The 17,679-nt window shown below is 41.5% G+C and overlaps 1 protein-coding gene across 14 annotated transcripts in view; it reads left to right on the plus strand.

The window, feature by feature from the left end:
- Positions 1 to 17,679, plus strand: part of LOC129192152 (kinesin light chain 1) — a 34,063-nt gene that overhangs the window by 5,620 nt on the left and 10,764 nt on the right. For 4 of the 14 annotated variants that reach the window (XR_008573360.1, XM_054795812.1, XM_054795808.1 and 1 more), the window contains exons 5-16: positions 6,206 to 6,473; positions 6,565 to 6,795; positions 6,883 to 6,961; positions 9,650 to 9,878; positions 10,324 to 10,411; positions 11,615 to 11,716; positions 11,979 to 12,152; positions 13,787 to 13,886; positions 13,956 to 14,008; positions 14,936 to 15,003; positions 15,082 to 15,229; positions 17,317 to 17,478. Coding sequence is in view for 10 of the 14 variants with exons in the window: in XM_054795812.1 (XP_054651787.1) it covers positions 6,206 to 6,473; positions 6,565 to 6,795; positions 6,883 to 6,961; positions 9,650 to 9,878; positions 10,324 to 10,411; positions 11,615 to 11,716; positions 11,979 to 12,152; positions 13,787 to 13,886; positions 13,956 to 14,008; positions 14,936 to 15,003; positions 15,082 to 15,229; positions 17,317 to 17,478 (1,702 nt within the window). In the remaining 4 variants the exon portion in view is untranslated. Of the gene's footprint in view, positions 1 to 150; positions 605 to 6,205; positions 6,474 to 6,564; positions 6,796 to 6,882; positions 6,962 to 9,649; positions 9,879 to 10,323; positions 10,412 to 11,614; positions 11,717 to 11,978; positions 12,153 to 13,786; positions 13,887 to 13,955; positions 14,009 to 14,935; positions 15,004 to 15,081; positions 15,230 to 17,316; positions 17,514 to 17,679 lie in introns of those variants that run through there. The other 10 variants (XM_054795809.1, XM_054795814.1, XM_054795811.1 and 7 more) reach the window with 7 other exon arrangements.

A 17,679-nucleotide genomic window follows, 5' to 3' on the forward strand; every position in this document is an offset into this window, starting at 1 on the left:
CTTTGAACAAAGGATGTTCATCCCAATATGGAGTGAAAGGTAAACAAGTGTCTCCTAGCAAGTCTTATGTTTCTATGATGAGATAGATACCTTTGTCTCCTATAGCGCGCTCCCCTGTATATCGGCGAGAACGTGCGCGCGCTCTCCTGTTTTTTTTCTAGACGTGTGACGCCATCGCTTCGGGGCAGTGGGCGGACCAGCTAACGCCATTTGTCGCCCCCACAAAGTCAGTCAGCGAACGAGCGAACTGTCACCTCCACGGGCTGACAATCGACTGGTACCCGGCCTCTTGAACGTCTCCTTTCTCGGAGTGACTCCTGTCATGGCAGCCCTGGAGAGGAGGCCTCTCCTGAGCGGCTCCGTCTAAAGGCTGGGCTGTGACAGCTAGCGCTTAGCTAGTTAGCTATGTAAGCCATTACCTGCTCCATCGTCTGGCGGCCAAACGGATTCCAGCCGGTGGGCTTCAGAGGACTGTTTGACAACTGCCTTTTTCACGGATAACCATTTGAACACAGTGGACACTTCGATCTTAAGAGCTTTTTATATCAAATAAAGACGGAGCGACACATTTTAGTTGCACAGACAACGGATGTCCTAGAGAACGGTAAGGCGGGCTCTGTGTATTTGTTGGAACGCCACATTAGCGCTTGAATCAGGTTGACTAACTGCAGTGCTGTAGTTACTGTGTTATAAAGTTAAATTACGAGCATTTAAATCGTGCCTTTTGTATCAGGTAAAAACAATTTATGCCTTAACCGCCCCGTGAGCGTTTTGTGTTTACATTATTTGCAGGAATTAGTCGGGTGAGCTGTGTGTGAGGAACATTGAATTCTGGATAACTGGTTCTGCAGGTCAAACTGTGTTTCACGAGGAAGCTCTGACAAAAGATATGCCAGCCACGGTTATGACATTGGTATTCAGCGCGGGTGGAGGTTCTTGAAAGGTTCTTGTGTTGAGCTGAGGCGGGACACAGTGGATGTCAGTGTGGGATCTACAGCTGGGATGGGGGGAAATAAAATGACTTGGCGCTGTCTGATAATACATAACTTGCATTGCTTTGACTCCGCAACCTAGCATGTCAACACGCGGGGCTCCGTCGTATACTCCTTGCTGCTAGTACACATGTGTCAATGGAGGGCCGAGACACTGCAGGGCTTCTCTTCAACCAGTTTCCCCAGCAAGTGATTTAATTGATGAGCTCCTTCCCTCAAATTGAAGGCGGTGCTGATCACAATCACCTGGGCTGGCAAGAAAACCTGCAGTGTCTCGGCCCTCCGTGGCACGAGTTTGACCCCTCTGTGCTAGTAGGACTTGTTCTCATGTTGTGTGCTGTGGTGCCCGGAGGGCCAATTAAACACACAAATTGCAGCTATTTCCGCCATGCAATCAGTGCAAAAAGTGTGGTTAACCTTTCCTTACTTCCTGTTTACGAAATGTGGAAGTGAAAGGCTGATGCAGATGTACGGAGCTGTGTTACATTTCATGTTCCCCCTCTGGACACATTTGACACACCATGCAACACACCACATCTCCACCATGGGTGCATATATGCAAATGTAGAGAAAGCAAGGCTTGTTATTAGGGGTAAGACAGTGGCTGTTGCTCAGTCTTAGGATGGCCAGTCTTTTGAGGCCAGATTAATTTTACATTGCATGCTTGTCTATATGTGCTGCTGACATGCAGCCAGCAAGTGAGACAACTCAAAGTGATGCACTTAAACAGAAAGCTGCAGTGAGACTTTCTCTGTTTTGGATTGAATCACGTCTCATATTATCGGTGAGCTCAAGCCCTCACAAGCTGACTAAGACTTCCTCCTCGTGCTAGAGATCAAACTTCCTGTCCTTGCACCACAGACTGTGCTGGAAATCCACACCAGTTTCACTACATCTCTGCAGCAGATGCTTCAGACCAGCTTTTTACATTTGAAGTGTGTGCGTGTGTGGTGGTCGATCCCCCATGAGGCCGCAGGGCTTTGATGGAGGCTGAAATCAAAGCAAAGACAGCAATGTGTGCTGTTGTGTGTGGAGCACTAATGTGCTATACAGTACATCCTGCAGTGCACTTTGGGAGTTAAACACTGAGACAACAAAAGTGTTGTTTTACGGAAGGCTTCAGCAAGAGTCCTTTGCCCCCAAAGCAATATTATTGATGAATGTTGTCCATGGACAGAAGATCATTTTTGCTTTTGTCTCAGTAGCATGAGTTTTTCCTTCCTGCGCCGCAGTCAGCTGACAACCTGCCCCTCCCTGTTTGAAGGGGCCCTATGCTACATTTGCAACTTTTCCGTCTCATGTACAGTGCATTCTTGGTTAGCGTCATTAGCTCGTTCCAGAAGGTCGACTCTAACCGAAGCAGACACTAACTGAATAAATTTTTCGTGTGAGAAAATGTGTAAATCCAATTAGTTCATTCCAGAGAGCCAAAAATATTAACACAAAACACGTTTTTTTTATAGCTTTACATATGGAAAACAATACAAAATGCATGTCAATGCATAAAAATGATGAATGAAAGGGATAAATGAACATATAAGGTTACTTTGACCTTCATTGGAAATGTGATTCTTGACCTGACGGTTCCCAAAGACACGATGTGGCAGCAAAATCGACACCTTTTTCTTCAATACCACTTTCCTGTATTGCAGATTAATTATTTCTTGAATTCAATCATGTTTCGCACCTCAATAATGCAAGTGTCAGAATTTTGATAAAGAAGGTGAGTAGGCCTGTCTCGATAATACATTTTTCTGGACAATAATTGTCCTACAAATTATTGTTGATAAATGATATTATTGTCAGCATTATTTTGAGACCATTTTTTCATTAATGTTATGATAATATATGGCATAATAATGCGAGTACTCCGCATCAAAAGCAACAAACTTTTATTATCTCCAGAGTATTTGACATTGTAATTGGAATGTCAAGCGCTTTTAAGTAAAATAAATTCAATGCATGGAAACATGATATTAAAAAAAAAATAGTTGCCCAAAGCGTATTGATTAAAAAAAAAATAGATGAGTAGAAAACCGAAAGGTAATCCGTACCATGGACACAATGCCATATTTCAGAATTTGAATCAGTGTCACTTCTGTTATGGTCTGAATATTGACAGAAAACCAGAAGTAAACTGAAAATACTCTAAAGTTCACATTGTGTGTCAATGCAGACGTCAGCTCATTTGCATATACTCTTCCTTGATTCACTTTTAGCAACGTTGTGTGTGAAATATGTTGTTTAATGTGGTGTAACGTGTCGGAATTTAGGTCAAAGTACATGTGCAGCAACCTGTGTTTGGTGCACAATGAGGTGTCATACTTTGAGAATCACGGCAGCTGAAAAGTAGGTTCCACCGTTTTATATTGATTATTTAAATGTCTTTGTCACAAACTTTTCCATGTCACAAAATAATGGGGGCCGACCCTCGACCCCTGACCAATCGCAACAGAATAGGCGTGTGGGGGAGGACGCTGCAGAATCCGAGTATCGGCCAAGAGAAGAAGAATGCAGATTTACTCTGTAAACAACTAGATGTTTACGGATTATGTTGTGCCCTACTGGGTTCCATATCATATCAGAAATGGGCAGTGTAGGACCCCTTCAATTTATGCACACTTGAAGAGACATGCGAGATGTGTTTTGGTTCATGTTGTCGCCTGGTTGCTCAGCAGCGTTCACGGCGTTGTCACTGTGGTGTGAGGGGATTAGACTGATCCTGGATCAGCGTACTTCCACGGAAAGCGGCGCAGTCATGAGTGTGTTTGGGAAGCTTTGCAGTATTTTACTGCCTGCAGAAATTCACCTATAATCCTCTTAAGAGGGTGTGTGTAATTGATACAAAGTCAGGATGGCGCGGAACAGAGTGCACTGTGTGTGTGTTCATGCACTGAACATACTTTTATAGAACAGTGACAAACACACACCTACGAATGATGTCTGCTGACACACACTTGCTGAAGGCACCACATCAATGAATAGTACTTTTGCTTATGTGCCGTTTCAATCAATTTAGCGATCTTAAATGTACTTTATGAATACAGTGACGAGAATCATAGATCTATGTCTATTTTTGTCAAGTGCAAGTTGTCGTCATCTCGGTGTTTCCCCCTACCGGGGTGCCGCTGGGTGGACTTGGTGCCCCGCACCCCCAAAAAGGTTGTTATTTTAATTTAATTGTAATTGTATGTTCTATATAATGCCAGATCACAACAGAAGCAATTGAAGGATACCTCTCATACAGAACAGGTATATACAGGTATACAGTGTTCATTTATTAAACTAAATATCTTCATATTTATCTCACATTTACAGTTGTCATCTGCTCTCTGTATCCTTTGTCGAGGAGCGATTGCATTAGTGAAAGACACGTCTTTGTTTTGAGTTTGTGGACTCATTTGTAAGGATGGGTATCAATTAGTGGTGTGTAGTCGGGGCCAGCAAGGCCTTCTCTGTTGGCCTAAACACAATCAGAAACACTGACCTATACAACTTCAATTCTAGTATTTGTTCTATGAGATTTTGTTAATTTATTTCCAACAGGCTTATTTTAATTTTTGTAGCATGTCTCTTAACTGTACTGCTTCCTTAGTGTATGTGTATGTAAAAAAAAAAAAAAAAAATTGTTTAGATTTCAGCTTCTGTCACAAAATCTCATGAGATTTCTCTTTTGGTGAAAAGCTGTATAGGGAGAACAGGGCAGTCAGAATCGAATCAAGTTTGAACTATGGCATTGCAGTAATATGGAAGTGGCAGTGCTGGAGGCATTATTGGAAGTGCACATTAAGTGCTTTAGATACACCTTGCAGCCCAACCTACCTTGGTGTTCTCAGCATCATTGAGTGATGTGTGGCTATTTTTTCCATCGGAGTTGCTGCTAATTAATGTCCAAGCTGAAGATGTAGTAAATAAACTATTGAATTCAAGAAATAAATATAGTCTATATAACTGACAATGCAAAATCGACGATGTCAATGCGATAAAAAATAAAAAATAAACAAGCAGGCATCCGTGTATTTTTTTGCGTGTTGATATCGACTTGATATTGAAGTATCGGGGGGAAATAAAACGAAATTTGGAAAAAAATAAATGCCACTGCCAAAAGCCCCAGAGTGGTAATATTTTGGTTTTAAACAGAATGAACACGGTGAGCGCCTGAACATCAACGAGCGACACGGACAGTTTCGTGCCGACTGTCAACGCTTACTGAGGCATTTGGTCGGCAAATGTAAACAAAACAGTGCAAAATGGTACACGCTCTTAGTGTCGCCGGCTACGCTGCAAAAACATACATACAGGCAACTGTGTCAAGCTAATGTCTCACATAGGTACACTGTACACTATACTTGAGTACCATCTAGTGGTTCAATTGTGAATTACACCTCCCATGACAATTATTGAAAAAATGGTCTCAAAAAATGTTGTCAATAACATCGATTATCGACAATAATTTGTAGCACAATTGTCGACCAGCAAAATCTGTTACTGTGCCACGCCTAGCCCCATGTAACTGTGGAGGAGTGATTGCAATACAGTCTACTACGCTGCATGTGTGCTATTTGTATTGATATATCGATTATCGGCGCAATGCCCCCAACACACACATACACGCTGTGCATGTCAAGTGTAACTGTGGAGCGGTCCCATTCGCGCACACATTTTGTTCACTCACCTTGTAGGTAGGCCTATCACGATAATCATCAATAAATCAATTAACCGCACGTTAAATAAAAACAAACTTGATCATTTTGCCCGCCTCGATGTATTGACATGTGCATGCGTGTTGGTTTTCCTCCTCTATCTCTACCAAACAGGCTGGATGACAAGAGCGTTCACTCTGCATCTGTCTCAACACCTGGGTGCGTTGGTTCTATAGTGAAATGAGTGGAGTGGGTGAACCCTCCTGTTAGCCATTTGAAGCCATAGCCATGTGAAAATATACTGCACACATATTGAATAAACAGGGGAAAGAGTGTTGAATTCTTTCTTTGTGCCTGCTGTGTAGAAGTGAAGACAGGATGAGAAAGTCAAGATCTGAAGGTTCTGTGTTTAACCGTGAACAAGCTCTGTGGTTAAATCCAATAACCACATGCTGGACTCATTCTGATGCTCCGTTCAATCACTTTCGTTATGTTTCATCACAGTCTGTTGCTCCTTTATGTGTCATGGTGACAACACCCCTCACATCATGACGTCTTCTATGACTTTAGGATGCGTGAGGACATGTCCACCATGGTGTGCGTGAAGGCGGAGGAGGACCCTGGTGAGAAGCTGTCCCAGGATGAGATCATCTCCCGCACCAAGCAGGTGATCCAGGGCCTGGAGGCCTTGAAGCAGGAACACCACTCGATCCTGGAGGGCTTGCTGGGAACGCTGCGCTGCCTAAAGCAAGATGAGGAGGGTGTGCTGGTGGAGGAGAAGTCACACATGATTCGCAAGTCCCTGGAGATGCTGGAGCTTGGGCTTAGCGAGGCACAGGTGCGTCTGCATAACAGCTACGGCATCCTGAATCTCACTATATTTATATGATGAACATAAAAAGAGATGCACTCTTTTTCCCTCCTGCTAGGTGATGATGGCTCTGTCCAGCCACCTGAGCTCGGTGGAGTCGGAGAAGCAGAAGCTTCGGGCTCAGGTGCGCCGCCTGTGTCAGGAGAACCAGTGGCTGAGAGACGAGCTGGCCGGGACCCAGCAGAAGCTGCAGAAGAGCGAACAGAGCGTGGCTCAGCTGGAAGAAGAGAAGAAGCACCTGGAGTTCATGAACCAGCTGAAGAAATACGACGAAGACTTGTCTCCCTCCGTGAGTCTATTTTCTGGTCCTCTGCAATGATTGAATAGCAGTGCTGACCACAATAACAAATGTCTTGTTTTACTCTATGTCCTACAGGAAGAGAAAAACTCAGAATCCAGCAAAGAGACTCTGGATGATCTCTTCCCAGATGACCATGATGACCAAGGTCCAGGCAGTAAGTAGGCCTCATACTCATTTGCTAACATAGGGGGTGCTATGTTAGCCTTGTATCAGGCTTTTTCTGCTTGACCAATTGATGTCCAAAAATATTTAAGCAAGCTAGCTTCACTTGTAACTAATAATATCATACTAATATAACTAACATAACTAATATAATATAATATAACTGATAATATTCACAGATATTATATTTTTCTGCCGATGATGATTTCTGTGCCCGAGTGATGACATGTTCCACGTAGCAACAAGCTTGCTAGCTCAGTGTGTCCACAGTGTGGAGATCATTCCAAGCGCTGGTTATCTTCCCTTAATACTCCTAATACGTTTCATTTATGCTGCATTCAAGAGTGATGTGCTGAATGAGCTCAGTTTATAATTTCACTGATTGTATGAGTCCAGCATTTCATAATTTGCATTTATAAGTAATTGGACTAACTGTAAATAAGACTAACCTGTCTTACCTGTTCATAGTAGGGGAACATGTTATTTTAATTGACTATTGGTCGTGATTTTTATAATGACTATTTTGTTGAGACAGTGTTTAAAATGAGTTTGATATGTTTATCTACAGCTTTTATTGCATATTGCAGCATATTGTTGTCTTATTTTGCACAAACAGTGTTTATTTCTGAAATACATCAAGTGGCATCACAGTAAAAGAAGCATCATGTGTTCATTCATTACACGAGATGTGACCTGATATTATTGGAGGGGAAGAGTTGCTGTCACTGTCTGTATCGGTTGATATTGGTATCTGTAATGAAGTGCTGGACAATATCGCTATATTGAATAGCGATAAGAAGGAACGCATTCATAATATTGCTTCTATTGCTTTGTAAACATACTGGGGATGTAAATCTTTATTCGCTTCGAATCTAGTAACACAGGTTATGATGTGATTCGAAAACAATACATTTAAAAAACAGAACGGTTTGATTTGATTCTACTGTTAATGTTTGTTGATGTAGACATTACTCTTACATTATAAAATAAAGATGCCATGTATATGAAATTGGCATTCGTACAGTATTTTTAATACTGAGCATCATATCCCCAAACATGCTGTAAGGCACTGGCAAAAATAAAGTCAACAGAATAACATGTCAAAGGTATTTTGTTTAGACACAGACCAAAAAAAGACCTGTTGAATGAACATCTTTGTTTGATGGCATCAATATTTTACATTCTATATTTTGTATCTAGATTTTTATAGCTGTTACATTTGGAACATTTAAGTTTTAACATGCCTTAATGGATGTGGTGCCAGCAAACTAAGTTTCGTTGTATACTGTGTGCAATGACAATAAACATCCTTCTATCTATATAAAATGTCACAATGAAAAAACAAGTCTTAACCTTCAGTCCAATCAATAATACAAAATAAAAAGCCCCTTAAATAATCACACATCTCTTCCAAGCACGATAAGTAAATAGAACTATTTGTGTGCAATGAAAATGCTGTTAGCTTGGAAAAGTAAACATCCCATTCTCAAAATGTCATAAAAATGGTAAGCGTGCAACATTTCAGACTGAGCATAGTGTTTTCAACACTCCAGGTAGGTAACAAAGGTGCAACAAAGTAAACAAGTTACAAAGCAAAAATATTACCATACTCGCCTCTGTTGGTCTGGCTGCTCAAGTTTTCCGCCCTTGTTGTAAAATCCAACAATGTTCCAAACTTTAGTTTTTGTTTTTTTTTTTTTTTTTGCTGATGTGTTGAAAATCTTTTGTGGTGACTTACGAGCTACAACACATCAGCAAAAAAAACGAACACAAAAAAATTGGTAGCTAGCGTGCCTGCTACTATGTACATCAATTCTCGTCTTCAGTCATGACAAGCTATGGAGCATATGTGATACCCGGTGCATATCTCTACAATCGATTAATCTAAAGCTTTATGGCTGATTGTTATCGATACAGGAGGCTGCTCCCGGCGCAGCCGAATCATTGGCTTGTCAAACCGGATATCAGGCCACATCGGTTTATCATTCACAACCATAAAACATACTCATTGTCTTCATTATTCACTTAGAAGGTAAGCAGTGTGGAGAGCCTTTGTAAGGGAATAATGTCTTGTGCGAGTTTATATAAAGCCGCTATATATGAAAGACAAATACACAAATATGAGGCAGCAGAAAATTGACTTTCAGGAACATAAATCGCAATAAATGAAACATCACTATGGCGGTCAATACTGTTGAATGTAAAGAAAGATATGGCGCCTCTCTTTTGAGTTATTTGGGAGTGCGGGTCATTTTTTTATTAGTATTCAGAGCTGCAAATAATTTTCCGATGCAAAAATAGGTTTTGAAAACTGCCTACTGTAAGCTGTAGTGTACGAGATGTCTTTGCTCTTGAGAGGAAGACATCATGGTAAATGTGTCCCGCTGCATCTAGAGCTCCATTTAGGGTGGCCTGCTGCCGACCCATACCTTCCCTTTTTAAGCGTGCCCAATGTATCTCCACAGAGATCATCATCCTCCAAAGGAATTGCCTGCTGCATTTTTTTATTCAAACTGCGTTAAAATTTTCTCTTGTTTGCTTGAGGTTGCTCTTATGCTTTTTGGTTGTGATTTCTTGATGTTGACATTCACATGCACTTCCCTTTTCTGTGAGGGTGTGGGCTTTTAACATGTCAGATGGGTCATACGGTTGTTGAAACGTTCCCCGCTTGTTATTCCAGTCCAGCCAGCCCATGGCAGTGCGGCTGCAGCCGCCGCCCAGCAGGGTGGCTACGAGATCCCGGCCCGCCTGAGGACCCTCCACAATCTTGTGATCCAGTATGCCTCCCAGGGCAGGTATGAGGTGGCTGTGCCTCTCTGCAAACAAGCCCTGGAGGACCTGGAGAAGACGTCTGGACACGACCACCCGGACGTGGCCACCATGCTGAACATTCTGGCCCTCGTCTACAGGTCAGCTGGTGGAAACACTGCCTTTTAACAGGCCTCATGACGTTTTCCTAGTTTTTCACACATAATTTTGCATTTTGTGTGTACTAATAAGATACAAATCAGCAAAGGGGAGATTGGAACTGCTGTAATAGTGGACAAAAACTCTCCTTGCATTGTGTGACTGGCTGCTAGACGACCATAAAGGTCCCTTTGGAACAGAGCAAACATGGCAGACAATTTACAGTACAGAGTCAATGTTCCAGTCTGAGCCCAACAAAGGAATGACCAAACTAGCTGGCCGAGAACCTTTATCCCCCCTCCACAAATCCTTTCTCTTTAATGGTCTGCTGAGATTTTTAGTTGGGACTCGAGTGTGGGAAAGCTACTAAGAAAGTGGCATCATGTCAGTGTTAGTAGTCCCTTGGCTTTATGTTTGCTGTCTTTTTTTTTTTTTTTTGTCTGTCAGAGATCAGAACAAATACAAGGAGGCCGCCAACCTGCTGAATGATGCCCTGGCCATCAGGGAGAAGACTCTGGGCCGGGACCACCCCGCTGTGAGTTCATCTCCTCTGTAATATAATGTCTTCCTAAAATGTTATTATTCATTTACACATGGACAATGTGAGTTAGCGTAGCATACTTCAACCATTCCAAACTGAAACATGATCACTACCGGTAATTTAATTATTTGACCTTATAGCGGGTCGTAGTTGACAGGGGGTTAATAAAACCATGCTGTTTCCTGTTTTTTTTCGTGTTGAAGATCTGCTAACGAGCTACCACCTGCAGTACAAGTTTACTGCAACCTCAGTTATTTTTCTTGGTTGATTGAGGCAGGGTGAATCATTCGCTGGTCTTTGTGGTCTCTAGCTTAGACTATCATCACCTTGACCTCTTTTTATCTTTGTGTATTTAGGAGGCTGCTGTGTACTGGTTCTCTCTTTGGCATCAATACTATTGATTTTTTTTAAAAAATCAATCTAGCCAGCTCCCTCTCAGACAGCATAGCCACTGCTTTTGTTTTTTCTCCTGGATTTGTCATTGTTGAAATCCCATTAAAGCTTTTTTAATATACGTATCCTTCAGCAGTGTAAATACCGGACCATAAATAGACAGAGAGGCTGCATTACTGTCCTGGGTGTTGAAGCCATGCCAACAAACTAACTATGTTAACCCCTTCAGGCCAATGTCACCATTGTCTGGATCTTCATCACTCTTCACTTTGTGAGGTCAGCCCTCCCCCATCCTCCCATCCTGCTTATCCACAAGAAAGTGATTCCATGTTGATTGTTGAAAGCAGTGATTCACAGTGTCATCCATCTTTTTCTCTCACCTGATTGGAATCTTAACTGCTCACGCTCAGTGCCACAAATATACCTGAGAGACAGGCTATACTCTTCACTTGTTGAAATGGTGAAAAAATACCCTGACAAATGTCACGACTTAGAATTACATTGTCCTTAAACTGCTCACCCCTCTTTCATATCTTCCTCCATCCACTCTGTCTTCACCTCGGCCTTGTCTGCATCCCAGATCAGAGTGGACCTTAAGTTTGATCACACCACCCATGGGATCAAATTACAACCCCCTCTAATGACTTCCTTTCTGCTTGTTGAGCCAGTGGCTTTCTCATCTGATCAGACGTTCACGGTCATCTTGATGGAGCAATCGCTCACTGTGCACGTGGGTGAAGGTGATGTGAGGCCTGCATGAAACATGTATTTAAAGTAACAAGTGTTGATGCTGTTTTTTGTCAGGTTGCTGCCACCCTCAATAACCTGGCCGTGCTGTATGGGAAGAGAGGCAAGTACAAGGAGGCAGAGCCTCTTTGCAAGAGAGCGCTGGAGATCAGAGAGAAGGTGAGTCGCTGAAATCTCTCAACTTCCCAGCATAGATCATCTTCTTGGGGCCCCCGTACGAAACTCTGCATATCTGAATCAACATGAAAACCACACCTTGGTAGCATCTAAATACGGTGTACACACAAGTACCTCGTTTAAAAAGTTAACACTGCACATGAGAATTTTAACTCCACATTAGTCACATGGAACACTGCTGTTTAAACCTTCAAGTGTTTCAGTATTGTCTTTAGCGCCCCCTCCTGTTGGTGTTGTCGTCCAGGTGCTAGGAAAAGACCACCCGGACGTGGCCAAGCAGCTCAACAACCTGGCGTTGTTGTGCCAGAACCAGGGCAAGTACGAGGAGGTGGAGTACTACTACATGAGAGCACTGGAGATCTACCAAACCAAGCTGGGGCCCGACGACCCCAACGTGGCCAAAACCAAGAACAACTTGGTAAGATGGGCACATTAATATTCTATTTGGTAATGGTCATGTATTTTTTTTTTTGTTGTTGTTGTAGTTAAGTTTTTCAAGCATGCTTAAAGGGACCCATCTTGCCCATTTCAAGGGCTTTTAGAGTCACACTAGATCCCATTTTCTATACCGCTTGTCCTCATTAGGGTCACTGGTAGCCAAGTGCCTGTACCAGCTGACCTCAGGGTACACCCCGTACCATAGGACACAAATATACTTACAAACATTCACACTCGCATTCACACCTCACAAAGTAGCGTCTACAATTAAAAACCTAACCCAGGGGTCTTCAACCTTTTTTTCTTCTCAGTGCTACCCATTTTTGTAACATTAATTGGTCACACTTGACAATAAGGTACCGTACACAAAAATACGGTATTTACTGAGGAACTAATGAGTTGCGTATTTACTGAGGAACTAAAGGAAATAAATTTTGAGTAGTTACTGAGGAACTAATGAGTAGTGGTTAGGGTTAGGTAGGTAGGTTCCTCATTAACTACTGTAATTTTGTGTACCTTTTATTGTAAAGTGTTACCCATTAATTTTCATATCTTATTTCAACCCAAACAGAATAAGCTTGTTTTGCCAGAACATTGACAAAATGCTGGTATCCACAGCTCATATTTTGTATTTAAAAATCAACAAAAAATGTTGTTAGTCTGCATTTTGTATTTCAGTATGCATTTCTTTCTAGTGCAGGGGTCTCCAACTTTCATCTGTTGTATTTATGTGGCTGGCAGCATTTAAACTGTACTTTATTTACAAAGCAGATGTACACTCAAACCATGTCGTCATTGTCTTTGTTTTCTTGTGGTAATTTGTTATTAAATAAAGGCATAATGTCTGAATTGAACAGTTAAAAAATACAAAGAGTTGAAGCAAATATTCCTTCACCCTTTGGTGAGTTTCTCAAAATCAGCCGGCCAGCTACCTGTTGGAGACCCCTGACCTAATGTACATATTTTTGGGATGTGAGAGGAAGCTGGAGTACCCGGAGAAAACCCACGCATACATACGGAGAACAGGCAAACTCCACACGGAGATGCCCAAAGAGAGATTCGAACCCTCCATCTCCAGACGGTGCAGCCAGCATGCTAAACACCAAGTCACCGTGTGGCCTGATAGTATGTTTCTTTTAATAAAATAGGGAAAGGTTCTTGGCTGAAACACTCGGCAGCCTCCTCCCTCGACTGTGCCCACTCTATTGCGAGTGGTCAGGGATCGAGTGTTGGCGCCAACCCCATCACCTCTCCGCCACCATTCAGAGCGGTTGCATGCGAATGGTTATCAGCAAATAGTAAAGAAGAATTGGATATTGGATATATATTGGGTCAATATTTGAGATTCTGGCATCAAACTGTGCTTTGTTCACAAATAGCTGTCCGTGAAGTGGCGAGAACAGAGGAGCAGTAAACATGACGGAGGTCTTTAGCGCACTCGAAAAGAAAATATCTTCTTTATTGCTGCCGTATTTTGTTGTAGATACACAATGCTTACATCTGAAAAAACACTTTTCTTTGCAAAATTAAACGATTGCAAATAATTGAAACACTGGCACCTGGTAGTAGTAGTTACCATCCCTACTCATTTTAAATGTTCTCCACCTCTCCCAGGCCTCCTGTTACCTCAAGCAGGGCAAGTTCAAGCAAGCAGAGACTCTTTACAAAGAAATCCTCACTCGGGCCCATGAGAGAGAGTTTGGCTCTGTTGATGGTAGGATGTACACATGTCATGAATGAGGCCACACATGAGCTTCTCACATCTCTGATGTTCACACCACAGGTGAGAACAAACCAATTTGGATGCATGCGGAGGAGAGAGAGGAGCAAAGCAAGGTGAGGGTGAATTTAATAACTTTATACTTCAGAGCTACTAGCTACATCAGCGCTAATGATAAATGTTTTAATAGCACAAACGGCATTCTCATTTTTGCATGAATTCCAGTGTGTGCCACAAGACAGCAATCTATCTGTCCAATTTGCACAAGTGGCCGTGACTTGTGTGTCATGACTGCTTTGAGGCCATGTCTGCACAAGTGCGGATTTTTAAACGCATATTTTCTTCTGAGTTTTGGCCTATCATCCACATGCAAACGTAATTTTTTTTTGTCATTAAAAACTGAGCTTTTTGAAAACTCTAGCCAGAGTGAAGATTTTTTTAAAACACGGCTCAGTGTTTGTGTGTGGACAGGTAAGACAGAGCTTTTTGGACTGTGTCATAAGAAATGTGCGGCATGATCTCATGTTTTTAAAACTTATTTAACAACAGAACATGAAGTTATTATGGATTATCCTAACTGGTGTTTTCTGGAGTACATTTAGCGAATTAATAGATATGATTAGATATGATTTTGATCAAGGACAAATTTTGCTTTATTCAGTAATGATACATGATGTATTGCCAATTCTTTAAAAAAAAAAAAAAAAAAAAAAAAACAAGTAACAAAATCTATTTGTGGCGAGGCACACTGGGAAACACTGAATTCATGTGTCACGATGGTGACTTGACCAGTAATGACATGATGAACGTAGAAGCTACGTTGTGAAGAAAAGCAAATCAGCGCATTCGTTTGAAGCTGGAGTAAGAAGGGCTAATGCAGAGGCCGTTATAAACCCACCACCAATACTTAACTTCAGCTTTAACTTTTGACATTGGTTCATTTCCAGCATAAACTGCTTTAAGTGTGAGAGGTATTAACTAAATCACACGTGGCTGTTGATTGCTGCTGGAGGATATTTATTAAAGGCCTTCTTTTCTCATAGGGGAAGCAGAAAGATGGCACGCCTTTCGGAGAGTACGGAGGCTGGTACAAAGCTTGTAAAGTCGACAGGTGATTAAAACAAGCCAAAGCATGAGGTTCTTCACAACATGATTGTTTGTGATGAGATGTTCCCACTGGTTTGTACAGCCCCACGGTAACCACCACCCTGAAGAACCTGGGTGCACTCTACAAGCGTCAGGGCAAGTTTGAGGCGGCCGAGACTCTGGAGGAAGCAGCCATGCGTTCTAGGAAGCAGGTGTGGCATTTTTGTCACGTGGCCAATAACAAGTTTGAAGTATGCTAACCTGTCCTTATTAGCATTGGCATACACCCTTCTTCTGTCCATATAAGGGCATGTGACTGCAGGGTTGTGTGCACAAACAAATTGAACAATGGAGTTGTGACAGAGCAATGATTTAACCACATTTAAACAATATTAACATTACAAGATAAAACAACTAGTATTGACGAAATCACTGGAACACACAGGCAATGATAAGAGACAAGAAATTGTGACTAAAGCTACGTCCTTCTTGAAAAAGAACCTCTATTTGGTTTATAAACTTTGGGAGTGAGGCCAAACAACTCATAAAGCAGGGATGTCCAAACATTTTCCAGTAAATTACATACTGGAAAATTACATACAAATTTAAGGATGTGGGGCCACATCTTAGCTTTGTATAATAGTAATACTTGAATATTATTTTGGAACCTTGGTTTTCATCATTAATCTGTTCCAAAAGAGCAGACAAAAACTGAATCGTAGGAAAACCAAATACATTTTTCCCATAAGTAATGGGATAATGTAAATCCACTTATTCACCCAACACCCAAAAATATTATCACAAAACACATACTGCAGAGAATTATTATAGTTCTACATGCACAAAACCGAGCAAAATACATGTAAATGACGAATTAAACTGGCAAATGAACATTTAACATAGCTTTGACCTTTTAAAGACTTGTTGGTGAGCCAGCTAATGAGTGGAGGGAGGAGGAGAGGCGATGGAAGACTCAAGTGTACGTTGTTTCATTCTAGTCCATTACAAATTTTAAAGAGTGGACGGGTAGAGATTTATACTTACTCACTTGAACTTTATTGTAAACTTTAGTAGCAGATAGAATAGTCATTACGCAATACGTACCGTAATTGGTGCTGCGCATGTGCGAGACCTACATCACTTCCTCCTTTAGCAAATTTTTAGGACAGCGCTTCTGCGACGTCACGTGCTGTGGTAGTTATTTTTTAAATGTATGAACATAAATGGTCAATAACCTTACTTATATACCATATACACTTTTATTTTTATATATATATATATATATATATAAAATTACATTACACAGACGGACAGACGGAAACGTCCTATGCAGCTACATATAGATACATAAATAAGTGTTTTTGTTTCTTTCTAAATGGAGAAATACCATTCAGCCAAACTTATTTTGTGTGTATTTTTTCAGCGCCAAAAAACGTGAAATAATTTATGCACCCAAGAAAATAGGGATTATAATTTATCCATTTGCACCATCAATATGATAAAAGAACAAAAAAAAGATCGATTTATGTTGTAATTTCTCAAATCTTAATAAAGCTTTTGGGAGTGAGAGGACGTAGAGTATATTGCTCCTGTAAAATAGAGCGACGGGCGACTTAGAGTACACATGCCTAACGTGTGACTGCCGAAAAATAGGCCGACCGGATGTGGACGCGTTCTGCACATGCGTAGAACCAATTCTGTTTCCGGTACGTATTGCACAATGACACGCACACAGGCCTAGCTCACTTTCTGTTATGTGTCTCCCAGTTCTTCCGGCAATCCGTGTTAAAGGTACCTTTACATTACAATCCTAATGTGACAGACACTACATTTGTTCTTTGCTATGACTTTTTTCTTGAATTCGATGGTGTTTCTCACCTTCTTTGTCAAAGTTCTGACACTTGCAACTTTGTTTGCAGCTGTTTTTTTTTTTTTTAATGAAACATTTTTTGTAACGCAATTTGTGTAACACTTAATACGTACTGCACTTGAACACATCATCAGCCATCCTCGCACTGTGGTTATTTAGAGGAAGGAAATTCAGTTATTGCAATCGGGAACCAATAAACAGTATTTAGAAGGTCACGAAAAAGTTTTATATGCTCTATGAGAATATAGCATGTATTAATATTGAATTCTACTTTGTGGAAAGTCACACGGTCAAGTCTGGAACCAATTAACTGCGATGAACGAGGGATTACTGTATGCTGTGGGCCATTTATAAAAAATAAAATAAAAAAAAAAATAAAAAAAGCTTCAACCCGAAAATGACCCCTGCCCGACACTTCAGATGACCCTGCCTTAAACCATCTCCTGTGTCATGTTGATGTTGGTTCAGGGTCTGGATACCGTGCACAAGCAGCGTGTGGCTGACGTCCTGAGTGAGCCGGAGGCCCGCGAGAAGCAGCGAAGCCGAGAGAGCTTGACCTCCGACACGGTCAAGTATGAGAGCGGGCCTGACGGCGGCGAGGAAGTGAGTATGAGCGTGGAGTGGAACGGGGTAAGTACAGTACACAGCCCTCGCCACTACCTCGCCACTCACTAGCTCTGTGACCAGGAAATGATGCATATCTTAAGCTTACTCTGAGCATTATTTCATTGATAGAATGTTTCCTGAAAGATGTTGTTCATCAGAGAGGTCACAGGTCAGGTCATGTGATGCTGATTGACTGTTAGAAGCCTGTACTAGATATTTTACTTA

This window comes from Dunckerocampus dactyliophorus, chromosome 13 (assembly GCF_027744805.1).
Source record: "Dunckerocampus dactyliophorus isolate RoL2022-P2 chromosome 13, RoL_Ddac_1.1, whole genome shotgun sequence".
In the NCBI taxonomy this organism is placed as follows: domain Eukaryota; kingdom Metazoa; phylum Chordata; class Actinopteri; order Syngnathiformes; family Syngnathidae; genus Dunckerocampus; species Dunckerocampus dactyliophorus.